The sequence below is a fragment of the Exophiala oligosperma genome, assembly GCF_000835515.1.
Source record: "Exophiala oligosperma strain CBS 72588 unplaced genomic scaffold supercont1.1, whole genome shotgun sequence".
In the NCBI taxonomy this organism is placed as follows: Eukaryota; Fungi; Ascomycota; class Eurotiomycetes; order Chaetothyriales; family Herpotrichiellaceae; genus Exophiala; species Exophiala oligosperma.
Genome location: NW_015622818.1, coordinates 1,069,632 through 1,091,601, shown reverse-complemented (window position 1 = coordinate 1,091,601; position 21,970 = coordinate 1,069,632). Strand labels below are relative to the sequence as shown.

Genomic DNA, 21,970 nt, shown 5'->3' with positions numbered 1-21,970 from the left:
CTGACCGGTTCCCACCCCTTTTGCAACGTTCCAGACATGGTTCTCATACGACATCTTCTCATCGACCCTCACTCATGCCTGCCGTCAAAAAAGACGAAACGCAAGAGTGTAAAGTGCAAACCCTTCATGACCCGTCCACTACTCGTCATCAAAGATGCCACAATTAGGGTGGAGGGCATATGTGACTCTCGAGGTCGACGCAGCAGCATCCTGCTGATCACCGTCGACGAGACCTTCGCCGCGTATGGGGATGATCACATTGTCCTAGAGCAGGTCGTTAGCATGAGTCTGGCACGCGTCTGGGGGAGGGATTCTGTTCCTAGGTAACGTGCGGCAGGGGGTTAGAGCTGCATACCTTGATCATCCTCTTCAGCACCTTCTTCGCAAGTGAGCGTTCGGCGTTCAACTCATCCTCGTTCGAAATACTCTCTTCGATTTGTTCGAGGTACCATACGAGCAACTCCTCGTGCTCGGGACCCTCGCCGTTTTGGTCCTCCTCGTCGCGGATATGAGACGCGAGCATGTTCTGAATGGTGTGGTATTTCTCGAACGTGATCTTTGTCGTCGCCTTGGTTGGTGCGGGAGTGCCGTGTGTTCGTTCGTCTTCGTCGTGGGCGTCGCCGTGATCGTCCCCGTCGGCCATGGGGCTGTCTCCCTCCCCATCGTGAGTGGCATCTTGCTCCTCTTCGTCTTCGACATCAACGTCGTCCTTCTCGACCGTGATGATGGACTGCCTGAGGAGGTCAAATGCCTCCAGAACCATGGGCACGGTGATATCCTCGACACAATTCGCCTTTGCAATCGCCTCGGACAATCTGATCAGCGATTCGAGCTGACGCACCGTGATGCGGTAACTGTTTCGTCCGAGACCGCCCGAGTCGTTGGCGCGGAGCTCTTTGTACTTCACCACAAGCAAACTCATGGCTTCTGGCGTGAATTTGGGTTTGAACGTCCTCGCGAAGCGAATATAGCGCTGGAGCTGCTCTGTTGAGAATTCTGGCTGCACGAAGTCGTCCTTGAGCATGTGCAGATTGACAATGTGCTCTGCGAGATGGCGGTCAATGTTCTCATTGCACTCGTCGAGCACGACGAAGAATAGATCGAATCGCGACATGATTGGAGCAGACATGTTGATGTTGGCTCTCAGGGTTGTTTTGCGATTATACCGTCCGCCGATCGGATTCGCTGCGGCGAGGATACTTGTGCGCGCATTGAGCGTGGCGTGGATACCTGCTTTGGCGATACTGATCGTCTGTTGTTCCATGGCTTCGTGGATCGCGACCTGGTCTGATATGTCCATCTTGTCGAACTCATCAATACAGCAGGTACCGGAATCTGAAAGCATTAGAGCACCGGCTTCGATGGTGTGTTCGCCCGTTTCTTCGTCCTTGACAACAGCGGCTGTCAGACCGGCAGCACTTGATGCTTTGCCCGAGGTATACACTGCACGAGGTTGAAAGGAGGAGATGTATTTGAGGAACTGAGATTTCGAGGTTGACGGGTCGCCCACAATGCAGATGTTGATGTCTCCTCGGAGAGGCATGCCTTCAGGCGTCATTTTGGAAACACCGCCTAGCAACTGAAGCAACAAACCCTTCTTGACAATCTCGTGGCCGTAGACCATAGGGGCAATGCTCTGGACAAGTCTGCTGTAGATTTTGTCGGAATGAACCATGTATTTTAGGTCTTCGATTTCTTCGTGGGTGAGTGTCTCGAGATAGGCTTCCTGGGCACGCTCGCCGCTGTCGTATTGATCAAAAAGGTCGGTCTGGTGGAGGGAGTTGAGGATGTTGGTAGATTGGCCGTTCAGCTGGTTCGCTGTTTGACCAGGGGTTGTGGTGTCAGGACAGGAGAAGCAGGCTAAGAACGCCATGCGGTATGTGAGGTCTCGCACACCCAAAGCCTTCAGGCCACTAACACCCGCACCACCGGCATCAGCCCCTCGAAAGTTTCTGTTGTCCTTCGAGGCTTCTGGCCGGACACCAGGGATACCGAGCTGGGAGACGTCTGGTACAACAATCAAGGTGCCTGTGAAAATGCATTTCTCGCCGGGCTTTGTGCGCTCAACTTGTTCTCCTCGCAGAATGACGTCCATTGTGCGTGGCATGCTTCCGGTAGGGATTTCTGAACTGTTCTCCTGGATGCGACATCTCTGCCAATCTACGAACGTGCTGTTTCGAATATCAAGTCGCCATGCAACTTTGTTGCCGCAGGTCTGGTTCGGGCACACATTCGGCTCTGTGTATCTGAATGTCTGCTCCACATTGAACACGGGTTCGTTGCAAGCCTCGCAGATGAAGGTGCCTAGAGCCAGCTCTGGACGGACTTCGGAAGTTCTTGTGACAGTGCCTGAGATGGACAGTAATTTTCCAACTTGATCGGTTCGCAATTGTCGCACTCGAGACACCAAAGGCAGGTTGTAGAATGCCAATGTAAACAATTTATCGGTCTGCTGGTTGAGAGTCATCTCGCCCTGGCTGTTCGCCTCGCTAGTTGCATTGCCGGCCATTGAAGTGCCAGCCTGTGAAGCATTGCTCGTCATCTGTCGATGGTCTTTGAAATATACTGGTTCATACTTGGCCAGAAGGTTGTGTAGTGCCTTTGTCAAGAATGGCAGAAAGCGATAATATTGGCTTGCGATTGCGTCTGCCAGGATCGGACCCTCCTTGTAGGACAGGAGATGCCTGTAATCAACGTACAATGTGGAGAGCTGGAACTCCCGCAAGCCATGGATCTGGTTGATGTAATATTTGTCTGTTTTCAGCTCACTCGAAGGAGGGATCGCAGAGGAGGATGGTTCTTCAATGTGCGATTCGAGAAAATCTTCAAATGCCTGTTGGACTCTTTCTCCCGCACGGTCTGTCACCTTCGAAACGTTTCGATCGAGAGGGTTTCTGTTCCTTCCGCGCGCTGCTCCTACTACCTCGTCATCAGGAAAGATATCTGCTTCGGAAGGTATGCCATTGCTTTCGGATGGTGGGGGTCTCGGCCTCGAAGAGGAAGGGATGTTTTGTGTTCGCCGGGGTGAGGAAGGTGTTGCGCCAAAGGCATCTGAGTTGAGGATCGAGTCTACTAGGTTCGACATTTTGAAATTTGAATATTCTGGTCGTCGAGAAGGATATAGCAGTCGACCAAGTTATGGCTGATTGATTCTACGGAGTAGGGATACTCTGGTAAATCTGTCGAGCCCCTGACGCGAAAAGTCGCGGGTACGTGTTTGCTCTAGACCTAATTAGTACCACTTAACGCGTCATTGGTGATTCGCCAGAAATCCTCCGTACGCTTACCGCATCCGACCCTGGTCCATCCTTCTCATCATTATCTATTAATTGTACTCCGTAGGACCTGGGTGAAGGAATGCTGAGAACGACACTGTCTTTGTTCGGACCCTGGCCTTCTGATTCAGGTACTTCGCTACTTCAGCCAATAATGAGTCACATTCAAAGATAAGTCATGAATCGAAGCAACAGAGGAGTCCCGATGACGATGACCCAAAAATGGGCTCGACCACCGCAATCATGTCGGACCTGCCGGCGAAAGAAACGAAAATGCGATCGTCAGCAGCCATGTTCAAATTGCTCCATCAGGGCTATCACATGTGAATTCGATGGAGGAGAATCAGACCCTGCTAGAGACTGTGTTGGAAGTGTCGATTCATCTGGAGTGCGGTCGAGGTACATTCGACCACCTTCTCCGCAAGACCATTATTATCGCTAACATGCCTCAAAGCAACACAGGCGATGTACTGTCTCGGATTCAAAGATTGGAAGAAGCCGTTTTCCAAGCCTCAAACCATGAATCCTCGTCGATATTGGGGACGGTCTCGGAAGGAAATGACAGGCACTCGAAGGCCCATGTAAGTCTGGCAAGCCCGAGACCTGCCAGCCCTGAACATGGCTCCACACCGTTCTCGTCTCATGATTTGGATATGATGCGAGAAATGCCTGCAGACACCTCTGAATTTGTAGCGAACTTACTCAATAAGCTGCCCCCGTTAGATGAAGCAAGGCTACTATTCGATCATTTTTCCCTTGCTCTCCACCCTACATTCGGAGTGCTACACCTTCCGTCGACACGGACCACCATGGAGGAGACGTTTCACAGAGCCTCCAACGGAGATACAGAGATCTGTATGGCCAACATCCTAATGCTCTTTTCCATATTCGCGGGGGCGGCACTCTCATGGACAACCCAGTTCTTAAGCAAGTTGCGGGCTTTACGGAAAGAAGCGAGAGCTGCCTTCAAAATGTATGCTCGCCTCGCTATGTCGATCTTAGAGCATTGCCCCGAGAAATTTCCAACTTCAACTCCTGCTCTAGCTGCCGTCACAACTCTGGCCTTTGTGGTGTCGAACGCTTCCTTCTCGCTGTTCGACGTCAATATGCTCAGGTGCCGTTGCATGTTGATGGCTAAGGCCATGCAGATCGATAGACTGGACACTTTCAAGAGTCGTGAGGAACGAAGACTCAAAGGCTACAACACGGTTGAGATCGAAGTTCAGCGAAGAATTTGGTGGCACATGGTGTCCTCAGACTGGTAAGCCATTTATTCCCCCTATCAATTCCTACTGCTTGCGGACGGGTCAGTGCTGCTGCGACCAAACACTGGGCAAACCATTTCCGAATGAAGTTTCACAGAAGTCGTAAACTGTGCAGCCTGATGCTGGGCAATTCGTCAAAGTAGCCAGCTTCTATGTTTATGTTTGTCTATGTTGAAGGGTCCTTAAGACCCCATACCAGTCGGCCTTGGGGATATGTGCTTCTTTTGATTAATGTGCCAAGGTCTTTGTGTTTTGCTCTGATCATAGCTTCTGAACTACAATGGAGTACTTACGGTTCCTAGGCTTGGTGCATTTTCAGGTAGCTCTCAGGAAGGTGCATACACGTTCCACCCACGACACATGAACGTCAAATATCCGAGTAATACCGATGACACACTCATAACGCCGAACGCACAAGAGGAGGGACTGTCTTGGTCCTTCCCGACGGAGATGTCTGCCTTTCTTCAACGAATAAAATTGGCAAACCTATGCCGGGAAATTGTTGATGCCCTTCCCTCTGCATTCTCAGATTCGCAAGAGCCAGAGTACGCCATCATTATGATGCTGGATAACAAGCTACAGCAATATCTGAAGGAACTCCCTATCTTCTTTCAGCTCGATCCTATGAGTATCCAGCAAAGCCAGAAAGTGTGTGAAGAACGGCCATATATCGCCTGGCAGCGACTTAGTATTCATTTCAGTCTCCATGCACGCTTATGTCGACTTCACCGTCCATATCATCTTATAGGCTCTACACACCCGGACTACGCATATTCGCGAACAACCTGTCTTAGCTCGGCTCATACCATTCTTGATCTCAGACGCTCAATGGACGATCTTATCCCACTCGCTGGAATCCGACCAGCCCGCTTGTGGACAGTCATGCAACATGTTTCTATGGCAGCTCTGACTCTTGCCACCGATGTGTCGTTCAATCCAGATTCAGCAGATGCGGAAGCACAAAAGGCTAAAGTTATGGCTGCATACCAGACACTAGAGAAGTCTCGGGAAGAATCGAGTGCTCTGATGCAAGGCATCCAGAAAAACATGCAAACGCTTCTAGCAACGCTACAGACACAGCGCACTCAGAGATTAATTGGTCCATTGCAAACTCCGGCCAACGGGGGAGCTGCGACGGGCGGAGATGTTCGGACTCGAAGGGATTCCCCAGCTTTGGCGCAATTCATCGAGTTTCCTTGGAATGACAGCCTCACAGGAGACAAAATCTTGACATCGAACAAAGTCCAAACCCAGCGGTGTGGCAGATATCTGGGTGAGGGCTTACCAGCTGAAGAAGACATGGACGAACTGTGGTCAGAATTCCTGGCCGCGGTACCGGACTTGGCCCCATTTCAATGGACCTCACTGTTGGACGACATGGATTTCAATTTTGACTCGGTATGATGTATTCATGAGATTTGAGTAATTGAAATTCGCTTAATTCCCGAAGTGTTGTCAAATATTATGGCGCCTAAACCGCACAGCCTTTGCCGGAAGTCCGCAAACAAGGATCAAACATCTGCGAGAAGCCGCTACACAGATGACGCCGCACAATTTCCATTCAGAAGCGCGGATATCATTGCAGCCTACGCAACACAATTGCGGCAATAAGCAGCCGTGAGCGGGAATGTCGATCAGGGCGCGATTAAATGTGTTTGTGACGAGGCTGTGTCACTGCCCCTGACGAAGGTGCGGAGTGACTTGCCCAATTGGGTAAAGTGCTCCAGGGAAGCCCGCGGACCCCCTACAGAGTCGACTCAGAGCAGTACCTATATAGCTACCTGGATCACCTCCTGTCAACATTTCCATCGATTTATTAATTCATCAATTCATCGGTTCCTCACTGTCTTACTCTATACCCACTCTTAAAACCACCACAAAAATGGTCATGCCAAAAAAGGTTGGTCACTCCCACTCTTTAAAGCCACATCCATCTCAATGCTCGTTACAGGCAATTATTATCGGAGGCGGACCAGCCGGTCTTGCAACTGCACTTCTGCTAGAGCAACGGAATAAAATCTCACCCATCGTCTACGAACTTCGGCCGGAGCCCACAACCTTGGGAGGCGCCATTGGCATCCCATCTAATGGGACGCGCCTTCTACATCGACTAGGTGTGTACGACGAACTCTTGACCCGGGGCAGTAGCCGCTCGCATATGACCATGCATTCCGAGCGTGGAACCATCCTAGGCGAAACAGATGTCGTTGGCGCGGCGAGGGAAGCAACAGGATTTGGGTACATGCGTATCAAGCGAACCGATCTACTGGAGGTGTTCCTCAAAGCAGTCGACAATGCAGGCATACCTGTGCATTACAACAAGAGACTGGTATCTATCGCTGATCAAGATGACGGAGTCAAGGTGACGTTCTCTGACGGGACGGTCGACACAGCTGATCTCTTGCTTGGTTGTGACGGCATCCACTCAGCTGTGCGCCGCGTCAGTGTCGACCCAGCAGTGAGCGCGGACTACACCGGGATGGCCGGCATAGGATCAATCATCCCAACATCAGTTCTCGGCGAAGACGCAGCGTCTCTATTGTCTGGCATGCATATAACCATGATGCAGGAAGGTATGGCGGCTAGCATGACCTGCACTGCTAAGGACGACGAAGTATATTGGGGTTTCCAGCGTGAAGTGTCCTTACCCAATGGAGAAAATGACCGCGATGGATGGGAGGTTCGTCGAGAACAGGAAGTAGCCGGGTTCAAAGAGCTACTACATGGAGTACTCAAAGGTGCAGCAGGCCAGTGGGGTGACATCCTCCGGAGCCTTGTCGACAAGACGTCCGTGGTCAAGTTTTATCCCATCTTCAGGCTACCGAGCGGAGGGACGTGGCATCAAGGGCGCGTGCTCCTGTTGGGTGACGCGGCCCACGCAATGCCGCCTCATGCAGGGCAGGGCGTGAGTATGGCTTTGGAGGATGCCTTTTGTCTGTCGAGAGTACTTGGTCGAAAGCAGAATTGGGCCCGCGGAACAGACGACTTGAACGAAGTATATGAGACATATGACAGGACTAGACGGCCTCGCATTGACGAGATCGCGGCGAGATCGTCAGGGAACGCGACGCTCAGGAAGAGAACTGGACGCTGGGGCATGATGTTCAAGGAATTTGGGCTATGGATGTTTTTCCATGGCTCGTGGGCGCTTGGGATGGACAAGTGGGGCAGTGAGGTCAAGCAGATGGTTTACGATATTGAGGAGGTTGAGATTTAGCTGAGGATGCCAATGGTGCTGCCTCGAGTAGCCGATCAGTCAATTTGTGTACGGATGTGTTTGTAGGAATGAAGGAGTTGGTACTGACTTTGGAATACTGGGTTGGTTGATAGAATAGAATTTCAAATGCTAAGCATATATGGATATACAGAGCATAACATCCCATAAACTCCTTCGAAGGTGGATGGACTATAGAATGTCATTTGATTTGAATGACATTCATCTTGCATGATCACGTGGGACTACATATCACGTGAAAAAAATGCACACGTGATGCTCGGTTGGGCAACTAGCGGCACTAAGGCACTAGCGAAAAGTGAGGCTAGACTGAGCGCCCAGTTAATAATTAGATAAGTAGTACTGTGCTGTACTAGTGAGGCCAGTGAGGCCACTAAGCGCAAGATTGGGGTCGATGTGTCTGCGCTTCTTCTTCCTGTCATTCAAAGCTGCTCAGCGTCCTGTCACTCCTTCAAACGACGACGACAACTCTTTTTCTTTTTCAATCGCCATTGTTATCGCGGCCTTAATCACCAGGCACACCTCCTTTGTCCCTTTGACTGAGTCAACGAATCAGCCTCATCTACCGATTTCGCGCCCATCCCGGCAACCTCCAAACCGATCACAACGACCGACGTCCCCGCCCCGGAGGAGAATTGACTATCTCACCAGACATTCGCGCAACACTGAGGGCCAACAAGGCCATTGGCGAGAGTAGAGAGTGGTCGATTGTCGCCAATTTCTTCTGCGCACTTTCATGTCCCATACCGCGCGACCCGCGGCGATTCCACCCTCACCCACTTCTCCGCCTGAATCAGGTCTCAAGCGTCGGCGCCTCTCTGACATCCTACCGCAATCCCCAATTTCTCCTTCGTTGATGTCAGTCGCTACAAAGAGCTATGCACCGCCTTATGGACACAGCCAACATACCGACGAGGCTTCGGGTCACTCGTCTCCGCCCTCACCAAGGAGTGCGGCATCACACTCACAACAAGCCTCTTCTCGCATGACACAATCTTTGCCGACTCCAGCCCATAGCGTGACAGGAATCCCGGGTCTGGATATGGCTGATGACATTGATCGGCACCGCGATAAGCGACCCCGACTAGATAATAGCAGAGATGCTCATCGAATAGACGGAGAATCTTTTCCAAATGCCACGAACCACGATCGGCAAGATTCTATGGACGTGGACGTCGATGAAGACAAGGATGCCCAGGTTGTAAAGCCTGCTGGTGGATCTTCAGCGGATGAGATAACTCTGGAACAGGTGCAGGAAGACATGGGTGAACCATTCCTTCTCTGTCGATCCAGTAAGACTCTCCTCCAGCGTTATCATCCAGAGGTCACGTTTGCAGATTTATTAACATGATTACTCGTACAGAAGTTGAACGCCAAAGACCGAATCCGCAACAACATCTCCTTGCATTATATGGTTTAGGCCCGCTGTTGCGAACTGTCGCCCGGACAGATCCTCGGACAGGAGAGAAGATCAACAAATTGCGGAAGTCTTATGAAGGACAGATCAAAAGTTTTGGTTTGGCGGGTCGCAACAAGCCTGTCAAAGGAGAGCGCAATGTCGAGGAAGATCAACCCGGACCACTGCGACGAATGGCTGGCTCATCAGCGTGGGGGTTGCAACCCGAAGAACAATGGAACGCAGAGCATGGAACGTCCAAGATTGGGGTCACCCCAGATTTCCGAGTGAAGCTAAAACAGGCAATGCAAATGCAGCCAGGAAATGTTAGGAACAATGCGCACTGGGAAGACGTCCTCGGATTCGACAAGCCAAAACCCAACACGCTACCCACGCAACAGAAATCACACCCTCCGACCCCGGTACATGTAGCAAATGGGATTCCTCGACAGTCAGCACAGCCGACAGCAGAAGCAAAGAGGCAAACCCGTGGCAAAAAACGGAGTTATGGCGATGATAGTTTTGTGGGATACGGAGAAGGCTTTTCAGACCAGGACGACGCGGTGGACGGAGATGAGTATGGTGGCCAAAGAAAACGCAAGAAGGTGATGATGATGAGGGCTTCCTAACAAGACTGCGTCTGCTGACATCGTACAGGATCCGATTGGCACCCCAGCAGCTTATGGTCAGTATCAAGGGCGTTAGAAACGCTCGGGTGCAAAGACCAAGCTACAGAGGAAGAAGAAGTGAAATCAACGGCGGCTCTACCCAATACGTGATACATGCTTTTTACTGCGCGCGAACCAGACTTCTCGACGATACCCTAATGACGGTTGGATAGATTGGACCGAGAGAGACAGGCTGGTGATGATCGGGGATGGCCTGGACTCTGGAGCAAATGGAAGGGCGTTGATTGTGAATTTTCGTTTATTGCCAACAATGAAGTGTTGTCCGGATTGGCGATGCTGTTGCTAGGGGCATGACTCGACGGAGGGAGTCCAGTGGATTAAAGATATTGGTCATGCATCAAAACAGCGAGAGCATTGAAGCCTTCTACAGGGAATAAAAGTGACGGAGGGTTTCTCAAGATTGAGGTCGAGATTGACATCCCCCAATTCATGCCTATTGAGTGATTGTTTTTGATGTTGTTTCCCGTATGGTGGACGACGACACAAGGAACGAGTTGGAGTTTGCTACGCCTTACAATCGCCACGCCCTTCGGCCTGGGCACTTCGAGTGACAGCATCTTGCCAAAGAAAGGGCGCGAGAGGGGGCCATGTATGAGATAATGAATAAAAAGACATCCATTTCAGACAAGATAACTGTACTATATAAAACTGTTGATTGTATCATATCGACTTTGCGTGCGTTGTGGTAGACGATCGCATTTCTCGTATTATTTGAAGTACTTTGGATTTTGACAGAATCTCCATCCAGCTTCCTCGGCCAACCAACTTTCACCCACAGTAAATAACTAGGTAGAGCACAACACGAACGACGACGACTACAACAACAAATAAATCCCTCCATTTGTCAACAATATGGCTGCCGAGATTCCAATGCCCGAGCCTACTGTGCCTCGCAAGCCATTCTCGTCATTCAAGGTCATATCCTACGACATTTACGGCACGCTCATCGACTGGGAGAGCGGAATCATCGACCAGCTACAACCACTGGTGTCGCGCATCCCGACCGAATCGCCCTTTGCGACATGCCGCGACAGCAGGGCCGGCGAAGGCCGGGTCAAGCTCGCCGAGAAATTCAACGAGATCGAGGCGCAGGTGCAAGCCGAACACCCCACGATGAGGTACAGCCAGGTCCTGCGCGAGGCGTACCTCCGCCTGGGTCCCGCCCTCGGCGTCAAGGACGGGGACCTCGACGGAGAGGCCCGGCGGTTCGGCGACAGCGTCGGCTCGTGGCCGGCTTTCCCGGACACCGTGGACGCCTGCAGGAGGCTGGCCAAGCACTACAAACTCATCCCGGTGAGCAACGTCGACAGGGAGAGTTTCAGCCAGACCCTCGCCGGACCGCTGGCCGGCGTCGACTTCTTCCGCGTCTACACCGCCCAGGACATCGGTAGCTACAAGCCCGACCTGCGCAACTTCGAGTACCTGTTGAGCCACGCGAAGGAGGACGCGGGCGTGGAAAAGGACGAGATCCTGCACGTCGCCCAGAGCATCTTCCACGACCACGTCCCGGCGAAGAAGATGGGCATGAGCAGTGTCTGGATCAACAGGAAAGGGGCGGGCATGGGCAGTGCCGGTGGGATCGCGGGGGTCCACGAACGCGGCGAAGTGGGATACGGCTGGAGGTACGCCTCTTTGGGAGAACTCGCGGACGAGGTCGAGAAACAACGAGCTCAGGAGTAAGTAGTGGTAGGAGGAGGAGGGGGAGGGAAAGTAGGATCGAGAAGAATGCAAACGAACTATCCTATTCGTGCCATCATGACGAGAGCCTCACTTCTACGGGAATATCAGCCAATCGTCCGCATCCTTGTACTAGCAAACGCTGAGGCTGTACGCTACTAATGCAGCCCATCTACAAACTATGCTGTTTCGAGAAATGCTGTTTTCGCGACCAGGGTTGACCCTTGTGACATGCATTTTGCCAGCCTGACACCGACAAGATCAAATCCATAATTGCTACTTTGGGTGTTCACAGTTGTTTATCGGTTTTCATTACGAACTATAAGAGTTCCGGTCTGCCCCTTGTCTACCCTATCCTCATGTCAGACAATTATCGTTTCAACCATCATTGTGTCTTCAATTGCCCAGCAGCACCGGGCTAGAGAGAGCATACACCATGGCAGAACAGACAAGTTCATCTGGTCGGATCGACCCGTTCATTGCTCAAGATCCCAACGTGCCTCGATACAACCAAAGGCTTTCTCAGCAACAATGGGCCGACCTCGAACCTCTAATCTCAGACCTGCACCACCAAGGCACACCGCAGAACGAAATCTTGGCTGCACTTGGCCAGAGAAATATATCCATCACGAAATCCCAGTTGTACTATCAAATGATGAAGTTGGGCCTTCGAACGTACAAAAGGAACGCGACCGATACCCAGGACGTAACGACGAGAGAAACATCGTCGTGTCAGAGAGAAGTAGAAAGCATCTTGCCAGCCGGGTCTGTCGAGGACATGCCCACATCTAGCGAGCAAATGGCGAATATGGAACCCGTCAAACCTGATTAATCACTTGAAGGCGAAGAACGTCTGAGAATCCACTTATCACGATACCCAATGAACAGTCATCGTCATGTGGCTGCGATGCTGTCGCTTTATGACAACAAAAAGGACCAAGACAGCCTCCAAGTTCAGATAGAGAAGTTAAGCAACGCTGCAACAATGTTATTTGTGCTGAACTGCCACGGGCCATCATACGACTTTTTTTACAGCGTGCTTTCCATGCTTAGAGATTTCGAGACGCAGTGGCCCACGAGTCATCGCTGGCTTGCGAATCCGGCAATCAACTGCGCGCAATTTTCGCCAACAGGCCCGCAACGTCATGTGGCCGAGTTCATACTACCACAATTGTGGTTATGGCTGCAACACCGCACACTTTTTGACCGTATGGAACCGCGAAAAGACTTGCAATATAGAAGTCTCCTCGCGGAGCTTCGCTTTCCAATTTCTTTCCAGGGACGTGCCGAAATTTGGACCGCTAATGCCATGGCCATACATTTCGGATGCACGACCAGCGTCCAGTATCAGCCGGACTTCAACTTCTTTGAAGCAACGCCAAAGGAAACGGATGATCATTGCTGGGAATGTGCCGACCTCAAAGATACTCTTGCCGAAACTTTGTTTGTCATCCAACAGTTTGCGATGGATAATCGCAGTCTTTTTGATGTTTACTTGAGAGAAGATTTCCATTACAGGCGTGTGAATTACTTGAACCTGTGCCTCAGCATTATGGAGCAAACTGAACGATATTTGCCGGCTTACTCAAGACGTATAAAGCACTATTGCTTTGATAAAGCCATCAGCCCAATATTTTACCATACCACATTTGCTATTCCAGCAATGTTTGCGGTCGTAGTCGGTACCTGGTTAATTCCGCTGGCGAACAATATCGATGGATTTCTGGCAATTCTTGACCGGTATCTGCGAGGGTGGTTCAGCCAAGAGCGAGACCAATATCAACTGATGGTCCGGTGCTACATGTCACACTGGTACCCAAATGCGGCCACATCATGGCTGGATCCTGAGATGGATTCTTCGATAATCGAGCGTGTATCTGTCTTGTCTGGCCTTCTCTCGGGTGAAGAAGTAATGTCACCCACTGATTCCTCAGTATATCTTGCTGATCCAGAGAGTTTTGCATCAGAAATCCTCGTCGCAACAGATTTCGTTCAAGCTTTATATCCCAGGCTCGTCAGTTTTGGAAAAAAGAAATTGCTTCCCTCAATTGCCCCTTCGTGCACGTCTTCGCTGAGTTCCGGATTTTGGTCCTTCAAGGAATTCTCAAGGCGCTTTGGGTCGCTCCGGAGAAGGTCTGTACGAAGCGGACTTTCTGAGTCTTCCGAGGGACGTGCGTCTTCGAATATGGAATGGGCTTTCGAAAATGTCAGCAGACTGCCTATGGAACCACTGATTGCCGAGATAGATGATACGATGGAATTATAATGATAATTTGCAGTCCAACAATAGTGAACGTTTGTTTTCTAGTTTGGGGTAGAATACCCACAGCCTCGTCGGGACATATTGATGTAGTCATCACGTGGTGGATCGCGACGAGGCTACCTGCGTTGATATGAATATTCTAATGTGACTTCATTTGTACTCATCTTCCAGTAGTGATCATCACAAGCATACTGACATGATGATCTTTCAAGCAGCGAACAAGAAGAAGAAGATCAACACGGTCTCTTCTACCGCTGACAGTATCTCAGCCATGATTTCACCAGGTAGGCCTAAACTCCTGAAAAGGAGTTCAAGATTGCGAAGTTGCGTTAAAACATGAAAATCTCACAGACAAAGCTGCCACACCCTCAACAATATGGCCGATTGGAAGATTGTTTGGTCGTTTGTTCGTCGTCAGTCCCACCATTTCCAGGTTTGTCAGATATGTCAGGCTCAAGCCTGACATCCACCATGGACGTGATCCTGGTGTTCTCTGTTGAGGCAGACACTTTGTGCAATGATTCCTTTCTTTACACATCTGTCTTGTGCCTTGACCATTTGACAACAAGGCCATTCGATGGGTCAAATACATGTCAGGGAGACAAGCTCTGCATCATGTTCATTGTCTGTGGCGCCATGTTTGTGACTATCCTCTGGCCCATCCTATCCATTGTCTCTGGCACTGTGTTTGTTCCCATTCTATAGCTATTCACAGTCAACTCGTTCACAGCCAAGACTTTGACCATTCCCTTCGCGCAAGCACAACGTTTTGCCCACGATGGTCGATTTGATCAATCCTTCCATCGTTCTGTCCTGACGTCTCCTTCTTTCCATCGACAACGTCAAAATGTCAGACTCAGGAGCTGGGTCAAGCCGACCCAAACCCGGGTCGGCCTCGTTCGCAATCTTCCATCCAGAGATTGATGGATACTTGCACGTCGGCAAGATCGCGGCAGGCGATCGAGGTTCTGCCACCTTGGTCCGATCGCTTGCGGACGGCCAAGTCTATGTGAGGAAGAACGTCATGGCAAACCATGCGTTCGCGAGCAATGGGGCGTGTCAAGAGGTGGAATTCTATCGCCATTGTTCGCTCCCTCAGTTCCCGAGACTGCTCTGTGCCCAAGCACACCAGGTGTTTGCCGAAGGTGCCCTGATCGGCCCCGAGTACAAGGGGGCTTCACTCTTCTTTGAAGTCTGCAATGGACACACCATGGAGAGGTTGGCCGATCGGGCAGATTTCAAACCTTCGACCCTGTTCATCTGGCGGACCTTCGATCAACTCCTCGAGAGTTTTGCCCTCCTCCACCGAAATGGCATTGCACACACGAATGCGCACCTCGGCAACATCTTCCTGCACTTTCCCGACGGAAACGCCAAACTCCCCGAACTCGTCCTGGGTGGATTCGGAAACACCAAGCTCTTGTCCACGGACATTTGGAAAGATCCGAACCGGACCGAGCTCAAGGATGACTGCGATGATCGGAGTATTCGACCCCTCCTCGAGGACCTCGCCTGGATCCGTTCAGCCATGGCTGACTTGTTGTCCCTTTCCGATCCCACTCTAGACGAAGACCTCGACGAAGAGGACGATGACGAGGACGCATTTGACGTCGTGGAGGTATTGAGAGAGGTGTTGGATGACACGATCCAAAAGAACATTCCTTGGGGGAAACACCCACGAGAGATCTACCGGATGTGGTGGCGATTTGATGAGATGATTCAGGGAATGCTCGAAAAGGGACTGCAAGGGTATCAGAATATCCACCAAATTCATACCGATGTCGCCAGCATGAGGCTGCGGGAAGAGACGCGACTGCTCCCTCAGCAGGTCCAGGATCTGCGTCCGTTGAAGAGAAAAATGGACCAGTCTGGTCCCTCTTTGAGGTTGAATCCTAAGCCAAAGCTATTCAAGTCCAGGACTGAGTTGGAGAGCTACGCGGAGAAGGAAGGAATTCGAGGACCTTATCGAATTGCGAAGATAGAGACGGACGATTCCACCGAACAGTACAATATCGAAGACTACCAGATCCACAGCATTGTCAAATCCAACATCAGAAAGATCAGCAGCATCGACATAATCGACCACGGACTCTTTCACGCCGACATGTGGCACATGGACGTACCGGTGTATGCACAAGATCTTCTCCCGATACTCAAGGAACGTCAAAAGTATGACTGGCGATCTTGGCCGGATGTTGTACGGTTGGCTGATAAACTACTGGATGGCATTGAGGTCCGCAAGGAGTCGTTTTGTCCTTTTGGTCGGCGTAGGGATGCATTGCACGGTCCAGTGAATGAAGATGCGGTCAACAAGTTCTTCCGACCCGACTTTGAGTGGTGCCTGGGACAAACGTACACTCGATCCGAGACTTATGAGATTCTCCATGGTTCGACGTTGAACTGCAGGATCGACACCTTGACAATTGACGATGACGATGACGATGATAAGATGTCAATCACCGCAGAGGACGGTGGACCGGCTGAAACTGTGAGCAAAAGCAAGGGCAAGAAACGCAAGCAGGCAGAAGCTGGAGGAGAAGAAACCGAGTCGTCAGCACCGGTTCCAAAGAAACGTCAGACGAAGAAACGTGAGACCAAGAAACGCAAGTGAGAAAATGACGAACGATCATTTGTATTCGTCACGTCGAGGACTTTGGTACACCCTTTACCACCATCCAGCATGGTATCATTTGTGCGACGATCCAGAGAGGGAGATCAACGGCGAACGAGCGATGAGAGTGACAGGGGATTGATTATGACACAAGAGAGAAGCAAGAGTTGTTTTCTAGCCTTCTCGGAGAGAGAGGGAGAGATGCATGTTTTTACCATCGACGACGACGACGACGAGAGTGGTGATGGGCCGGTCAAAAGAATGGATGGGATGATTGTCGTCTTTACCGCATTGGGCAAAATATCATACGGAGCAAAGCCAAGGTCATTTGCCTCGGCCATATTGCACGGTATCAAACTCGGTGCCAGTGCTGCATATGCATTTGCAACAGGTTACATAACTAGGTAGAATTGTGAACCTATTCCCCAATACAGTATTGGGATCTCATCTCTTGGGTTTTTGTTATGTTCTTAGTCATTCGGACTCTGTGCGTGGCTCAAAACACCTTTTTTACGTGGTGTGGGATGAGGAAGGCAAGAAGATGAGGGTCTTTAAGGCGTCCCAAAAAAAGGAATCCCTTTTTACTAATTTCTCACCCAACGTCACAAAGCCTTCCCCTACCCAGAGGTACTGAGTAGCATTCTTTCGTAATGTTACGGGGAGTGTGTACCTAGAGGTATCTCGTATTATGAATTCGCAAGTCTAACCCACTTTTTGTTTTGCTTACATCCATCTTCAGAGGACACCTAATAAGATACTATTATGTACAGACACTCCGTATTCGTGACACCAATAATATGGAGACGAATCGGAATATAAGATATGATCTGTGATATCCATATATGGAACCCTTTAACCGTTTGTGGTACTTGCTGTACAAGAACCGTGGAAGATTGGCCAATTAGTATCAGTGTTTTGTTTATACTCCGTACTACAGTACCGTCAGTACGTGGTAGGCCTTGATACGACAAGATCAAGTAAAGATGGGTAACCAGTGTTACTAGTATTCCTAGGTACACTTACTCTGTATGGAGTGATCTGGTCAAGAAAAAGAGAACAAAAAAGGCATCCCTCTTGTTTCATTTCCTTCTTTTTCTTTCTCTCTCTTGGCGAGGTATAACTCATCTATACTTATATGTCTTTGTGAAACCACATTCTGTGCCTGACCTGACCTGACCTGAGCCTCAAGAAAAAAAAGGACATTACGAGTATTGAGTCCTCGACGCCTTATAACATCATCATCATCATGGCTTCGTCTTTTCTTGTTTTGTGCTTGTTGGCGATGGCCGGTGCCACTTGGTGTTATTTGTTCGTTGCTCGATCCAACAATGCTTCTCGGGCTCCTTTACCACCAGGGCCCAAGGGTTTACCCATCTTGGGGAACCTGAACGATCTACCGAAACCGGGACAGTTCGAACCCAGACATTGGTTGAAACACAAGGATTTATATGGTACGTTTGTGCACCTCCTGAATGTGTGTGTTTGTTGACACTTGATGATAATGATGATTTATACCAGGCCCGATCAGTTCCATAACGGTCATGGGTCAAACCTTGATCATCATCAACGATTCAAAGCTGGCTTTTGAACTCATGGAAAAGAGGTCCGCGATACATTCGTCTAGACCAAGACAGATTTTTGCAGGAGAAATGTATGCTTTTCGTCTGTTCCTTGGACGGGGCGGTATGTAATGGATGATCTAATCTTACTTACGTCTCAAAAGGGTAGGATGGGAAAACACGCTTGGTTTGTGTCCTTACAATTATCGATTTCGAGCCTTTCGCAAGAAAATGGCCAAGATCATCGGAACAAAGTCTTCGGCATCTCAATTCAATAAACTTCAAGAGGCAGAGGCTGGTCATTTCTTGTTACATGTCCTTGAGAAACCTGACAATCTACTTGAACATATCAGAAGGTGTGTACTCACAGTCCTGTCCGTATTCTCAGCAAAAAATCAGTCGACCCCTCGGAAAATCCATCCGTATGCAGAATAGCTTACTGACTTGGCTCTTCAGGGAAGCTGGAGCAGTCATATTGAAAATTGCATATGGGTACACGGCCGAATCTCACAAGAATGATCTCTTGGTCGATATAGCGGGAGATGCAATGGACAAGTTCGCACGTGCTGCTGTACCTGGAGCATTCTTGGTTGACATGATACCGTTTCGTAAGTCCCTCGACCAAAAGCAGTGAAATAGGTATATCTGACTCGGTTGGTATAGTGAGATACCTCCCAGACTGGGTTCCAGGTACAAATTGGAAACAAACGGCCAAACAATGGCGATCCGAACTCGACAATGTGGTGGAAAAACCGTACGCGTTTGTCAAGGACCAAAAAGCCCGAGGGAAGCACGAAACTTCCTTTTTGGCTCAATTGCTGGATCAGGACGTTGCCGATGGCGCTGACAGTCGGAATGAAGCGGCCATTGACAAGATGGCAGCAATGTCTCTGTACACCGGAGGAGCTGATACTGTGAGCCTTTCACACACTTTGACATGTTCGCATCGTGGCAACTTTGTGGCAACATGAGAGCTGACTTGTCCATTCCCACAGACCGTATCTTCATTGGCATGCTTCTTCCTGGCCATGACGGTTTACCCCGAAGTGCAGAAGAAAGCACGGGAAGAAATCGACCGTGTCATCGGTCCCGATAGGCTTCCTACCGTCGCGGACAGAGAGAAGTTACCTTATATCAACGCGACGGTGAAGGAGGTTCTGCGTTGGCAGCCAGTTGCACCAATGGGTCTCCCTCACACGAGTACAGCGGAGGACGTGTGTTTAGGTCACCGTATCCCCAAAGGGAGTATGTTGTTGGCCAATGTCTGGTGAGTTTGTAAATTGTCATCATCTGGTTCCGTCTCATCGTGACTCTCTCGCTCGAGAGATTTGCAACGGAATCAGATCTGATAAAATCTCGATAGGCACTTTACCCATGACCCTCAAACGTACCACGACCCAATGACCTTCAGACCCGAACGTTTCTTGCCGATCAATGGAAACATTCCCGAACAGGATCCCGACGCGTACGTTTTTGGGTTCGGACGTCGAGTGTGTCCAGGTCGGATCCTGGCCGAGAATGCGCTTTACATCACCATCGTACAATCGTTGGCCGCGTTGAACGTCGGAAAACCCGTCGACGCCGTCGGCGGAAAGGAGATCGAGCCCGAAGTGAAGATGCTCCCGGGCGTGGTGAGTCATCCGGCGCCGTTCAACTGTGTCATCAAACCTAGATCCGAAAAACACGAGAGGCTCATTCGGTCCATCGAAAAAACATATCCTTGGGAAGAAAGTGACGCGAATATCTTGGAAGGAATCAAAGTCTGAATACAGTGGAACAATAAAACGGGGCCTGTAACTAGTTCTTAGTGCTCTAGTAGGGCATGGTTCCGAGTATGGAGTAGGAAGTGTCCTACACGGGGTAGGCGAGTAAAGGAGGCACAAAGCCTGACACGTGACGCGACTCTTTATACTTCTTACAGCGTTTACCATGTCGCCCACGGATTACATGGTGATGATATTGACTTTTATAGATTTATTCGGACGTCTAGATATATAAGGTATCGTCGTTCACATGAGTCTCGAGAGACGCCCAATTTTCTCTATGCTCGACCACGAGTCAAATTCTATATGTACCGCGCGTATTGTACTCCATGGGTAGGTATGCCAAAACTCACTTTCCTCGCTATGCCGTACATATCTATACCTTCAGAAACAAGACAAGACAAGACAGATTGAGTTTATTACTATTTCTCCTCGGTCCCCTTGGGTTCCACGAGTGGAACACCCTCTTCACCAGCCGTGGGGTTTGTTGATTGTGGTTGCGAAACCGTGGTATGTAAAGGGAGGATTTGACCTTTGATTGTCTTTCCCCTCTTTTCCATGTCTTTGATAAAAGTCTGGAAATCATCCGTGTCAGTCGTCATCGTCACAACAACACCAACCACCAAGACAACAATCGTACATGTCTGTAGGGAAATAAAAAAGTCGAGAAGAGGGAAGGAGTGTACTAGGCAGTGAAGCCATAGCCACGGCCATAGCATTGTTGTGGTACTTACGTAGAGCATAGTGCCGGTCAAGATGACTGCGATACTCTTGATTCGGGACGCCGTCAGCCTTTCGGCTCCCAAAAACACCACTGCCAAGGCAGATTGCAAAACGCCCCTTGCAGCAGTTGAGATCATGTGTCTGTTTTTGTCGGACGATCAAATTAGCCAGCGAACGAGTCTAGCGCAAGGTAGGATGGATCGTCGAGGGCGGTCAAAACGTACGTCGTAGGAGAAGTCACTCGAATCTGTAGGTACGCCGCCGCGCTCAATGCGAAATTGAACAATCCACTCAACAACACCTTCTTCTCAAACGTCACCATGACAGGATGTAAAGTCCCCAAAGCGGACAAGTGGGACATTTCGCTGTTGAGATAGGCCAGAACGGAAAAGACCGGGATGCCGGCCAGAGAAGTCACGAACACGAGGTCCAGAACTCGAGTCTTGAGGGCGAGGTACTTGACCAGAACGGTCTCGAGGGCCGTGGTGAGTGACGACCAAATGCCCCATGCTATGCCGATGTTGGTGGCCTGGCCGACCGCTTCGCCGGACACGCCGAGCACAAAACCGAGCGTCGTAATGGCACACGCCGCAGAAGCCCACATACTCGGTCGGGAGTCCTTGAGGAACATGAATGATAGGAAGATGGTGAATGGGAGTAAGAGGCCTCGCGCTATTTGGTAAAAACTCGCATTGACGTTCTGAAAGTGTGACAGTGTGGTGGTTAGTTTTTGTTATTTGTTATTGAGCCCGTCCAAGGTATCCAATATCGCGCATTGCAGATTGGATCAAGTTTCGGTCTGATCTGTACTAGGGCTTGTATTCGTATGGATGATGATACTCACAAGTAAACAATACGTCTTGGAAAGTTGTGCGATAATCTTGATGGCCAGCAGCGGAGCAACACCCCGAATGTATGTCGAGTCCAGCTTGGCCGGAACGTACAGTCTGAACATGTACGCGAGACATAGTATGATTGTCGATATCACAGACTGGGCGAGAAGAAGCGTTATGGGGACCGGTAGAGTATTGAGGACTGATTTGTTGACGATGGTGACTGCGATGGCAGTGGTGATGTGGAAAGCGACGGTCGCTGCGACAGACAGTCTCGACGGAGACTGGTCTGCCATTAGTTTGGTATTGGATCACCGTCGTCTATGTATAATCGAGGATGTCGCTTGGTGAGGAAACAGAAAATAAAAATATTCGTGGTGGTGGTTGTGGTGGTATTGAGTGTGTGAGCAAAAGCACCAACTTTCTTTCGCCGCCAAACGAATTGAGCCTCAATGCCCCCTCTCGACCCCTTTGAAGAAACATGGCATCATCAGATTCATGATGGTCTTTAGATCCTTTTCGTTCTCCTCAACGCGTCGGGTTGGAAATTAAACAGGTTGGAATGCTGTGCGTGAAGATGGACGTCAGAAAGATCTGACATATGTCGAGTTGGCGACTGACACCCGCCAAACCCCCTTTTCCTCACCCTTTGGCCACTTTCAACCCTTGGAAACTATCAAC

At 50.1% G+C, this 21,970-nt stretch overlaps 6 protein-coding genes across 7 annotated transcripts; 4 read left to right on the top strand and 2 right to left on the bottom strand.

Annotated features, from left to right (window-relative positions):
• Positions 1–138: 138 nt before the first annotated feature.
• Positions 139–3,085, bottom strand: PV06_00376 (uncharacterized protein; the record flags this gene model as incomplete). Its single annotated transcript, XM_016400871.1, has 2 exons — positions 139–264; positions 356–3,085. The coding sequence occupies 2 exons, from the start codon at positions 3,083–3,085 to the stop codon at positions 139–141; spliced, it is 2,856 nt and encodes a 951-aa protein (XP_016267924.1).
• Positions 3,086–3,617: 532 nt separating this feature from the next.
• Positions 3,618–7,757, top strand: PV06_00375 (uncharacterized protein; the record flags this gene model as incomplete). The annotated part of the gene is made up of 4 exons (XM_016400870.1): positions 3,618–3,674; positions 3,730–4,536; positions 4,843–5,938; positions 6,492–7,757. The coding sequence occupies exons 2-4, from the start codon at positions 3,929–3,931 to the stop codon at positions 7,755–7,757; spliced, it is 2,970 nt and encodes a 989-aa protein (XP_016267923.1). The 5' UTR covers positions 3,618–3,674; positions 3,730–3,928.
• A 405-nt stretch (positions 7,758–8,162) lies between these two features.
• PV06_00374 lies at positions 8,163–10,514 on the top strand. 2 transcript variants are annotated; one of them, XM_016400868.1, is made up of 3 exons: positions 8,163–9,067; positions 9,139–9,776; positions 9,829–10,514. In XM_016400868.1, exons 1-3 carry the CDS (start codon positions 8,512–8,514, stop codon positions 9,874–9,876), a joined length of 1,242 nt encoding a protein of 413 aa, XP_016267921.1. In that variant the 5' UTR covers positions 8,163–8,511; the 3' UTR covers positions 9,877–10,514. The 2 variants fall into 2 exon arrangements, with proteins under 2 accessions (XP_016267921.1, XP_016267922.1); XM_016400869.1 differs by having other exon boundaries at positions 9,139–10,514.
• A 38-nt stretch (positions 10,515–10,552) lies between these two features.
• PV06_00373 (haloacid dehalogenase, type II) lies at positions 10,553–11,692 on the top strand. The gene has a single exon (XM_016400867.1). It carries the CDS (start codon positions 10,713–10,715, stop codon positions 11,538–11,540), a length of 828 nt encoding a protein of 275 aa, XP_016267920.1. The 5' UTR covers positions 10,553–10,712; the 3' UTR covers positions 11,541–11,692.
• Positions 11,693–14,647: 2,955 nt separating this feature from the next.
• Positions 14,648–16,411, top strand: PV06_00372 (uncharacterized protein; the record flags this gene model as incomplete). The annotated part of the gene is made up of 1 exon (XM_016400866.1): positions 14,648–16,411. One exon carries the CDS (start codon positions 14,648–14,650, stop codon positions 16,409–16,411), a length of 1,764 nt encoding a protein of 587 aa, XP_016267919.1.
• A 3,744-nt stretch (positions 16,412–20,155) lies between these two features.
• PV06_00371 (uncharacterized protein) lies at positions 20,156–21,585 on the bottom strand (the record flags this gene model as incomplete). The annotated part of the gene is made up of 4 exons (XM_016400865.1): positions 20,156–20,308; positions 20,468–20,597; positions 20,681–21,156; positions 21,301–21,585. 4 exons carry the CDS (start codon positions 21,583–21,585, stop codon positions 20,156–20,158), a joined length of 1,044 nt encoding a protein of 347 aa, XP_016267918.1.
• Positions 21,586–21,970: the final 385 nt, after the last annotated feature.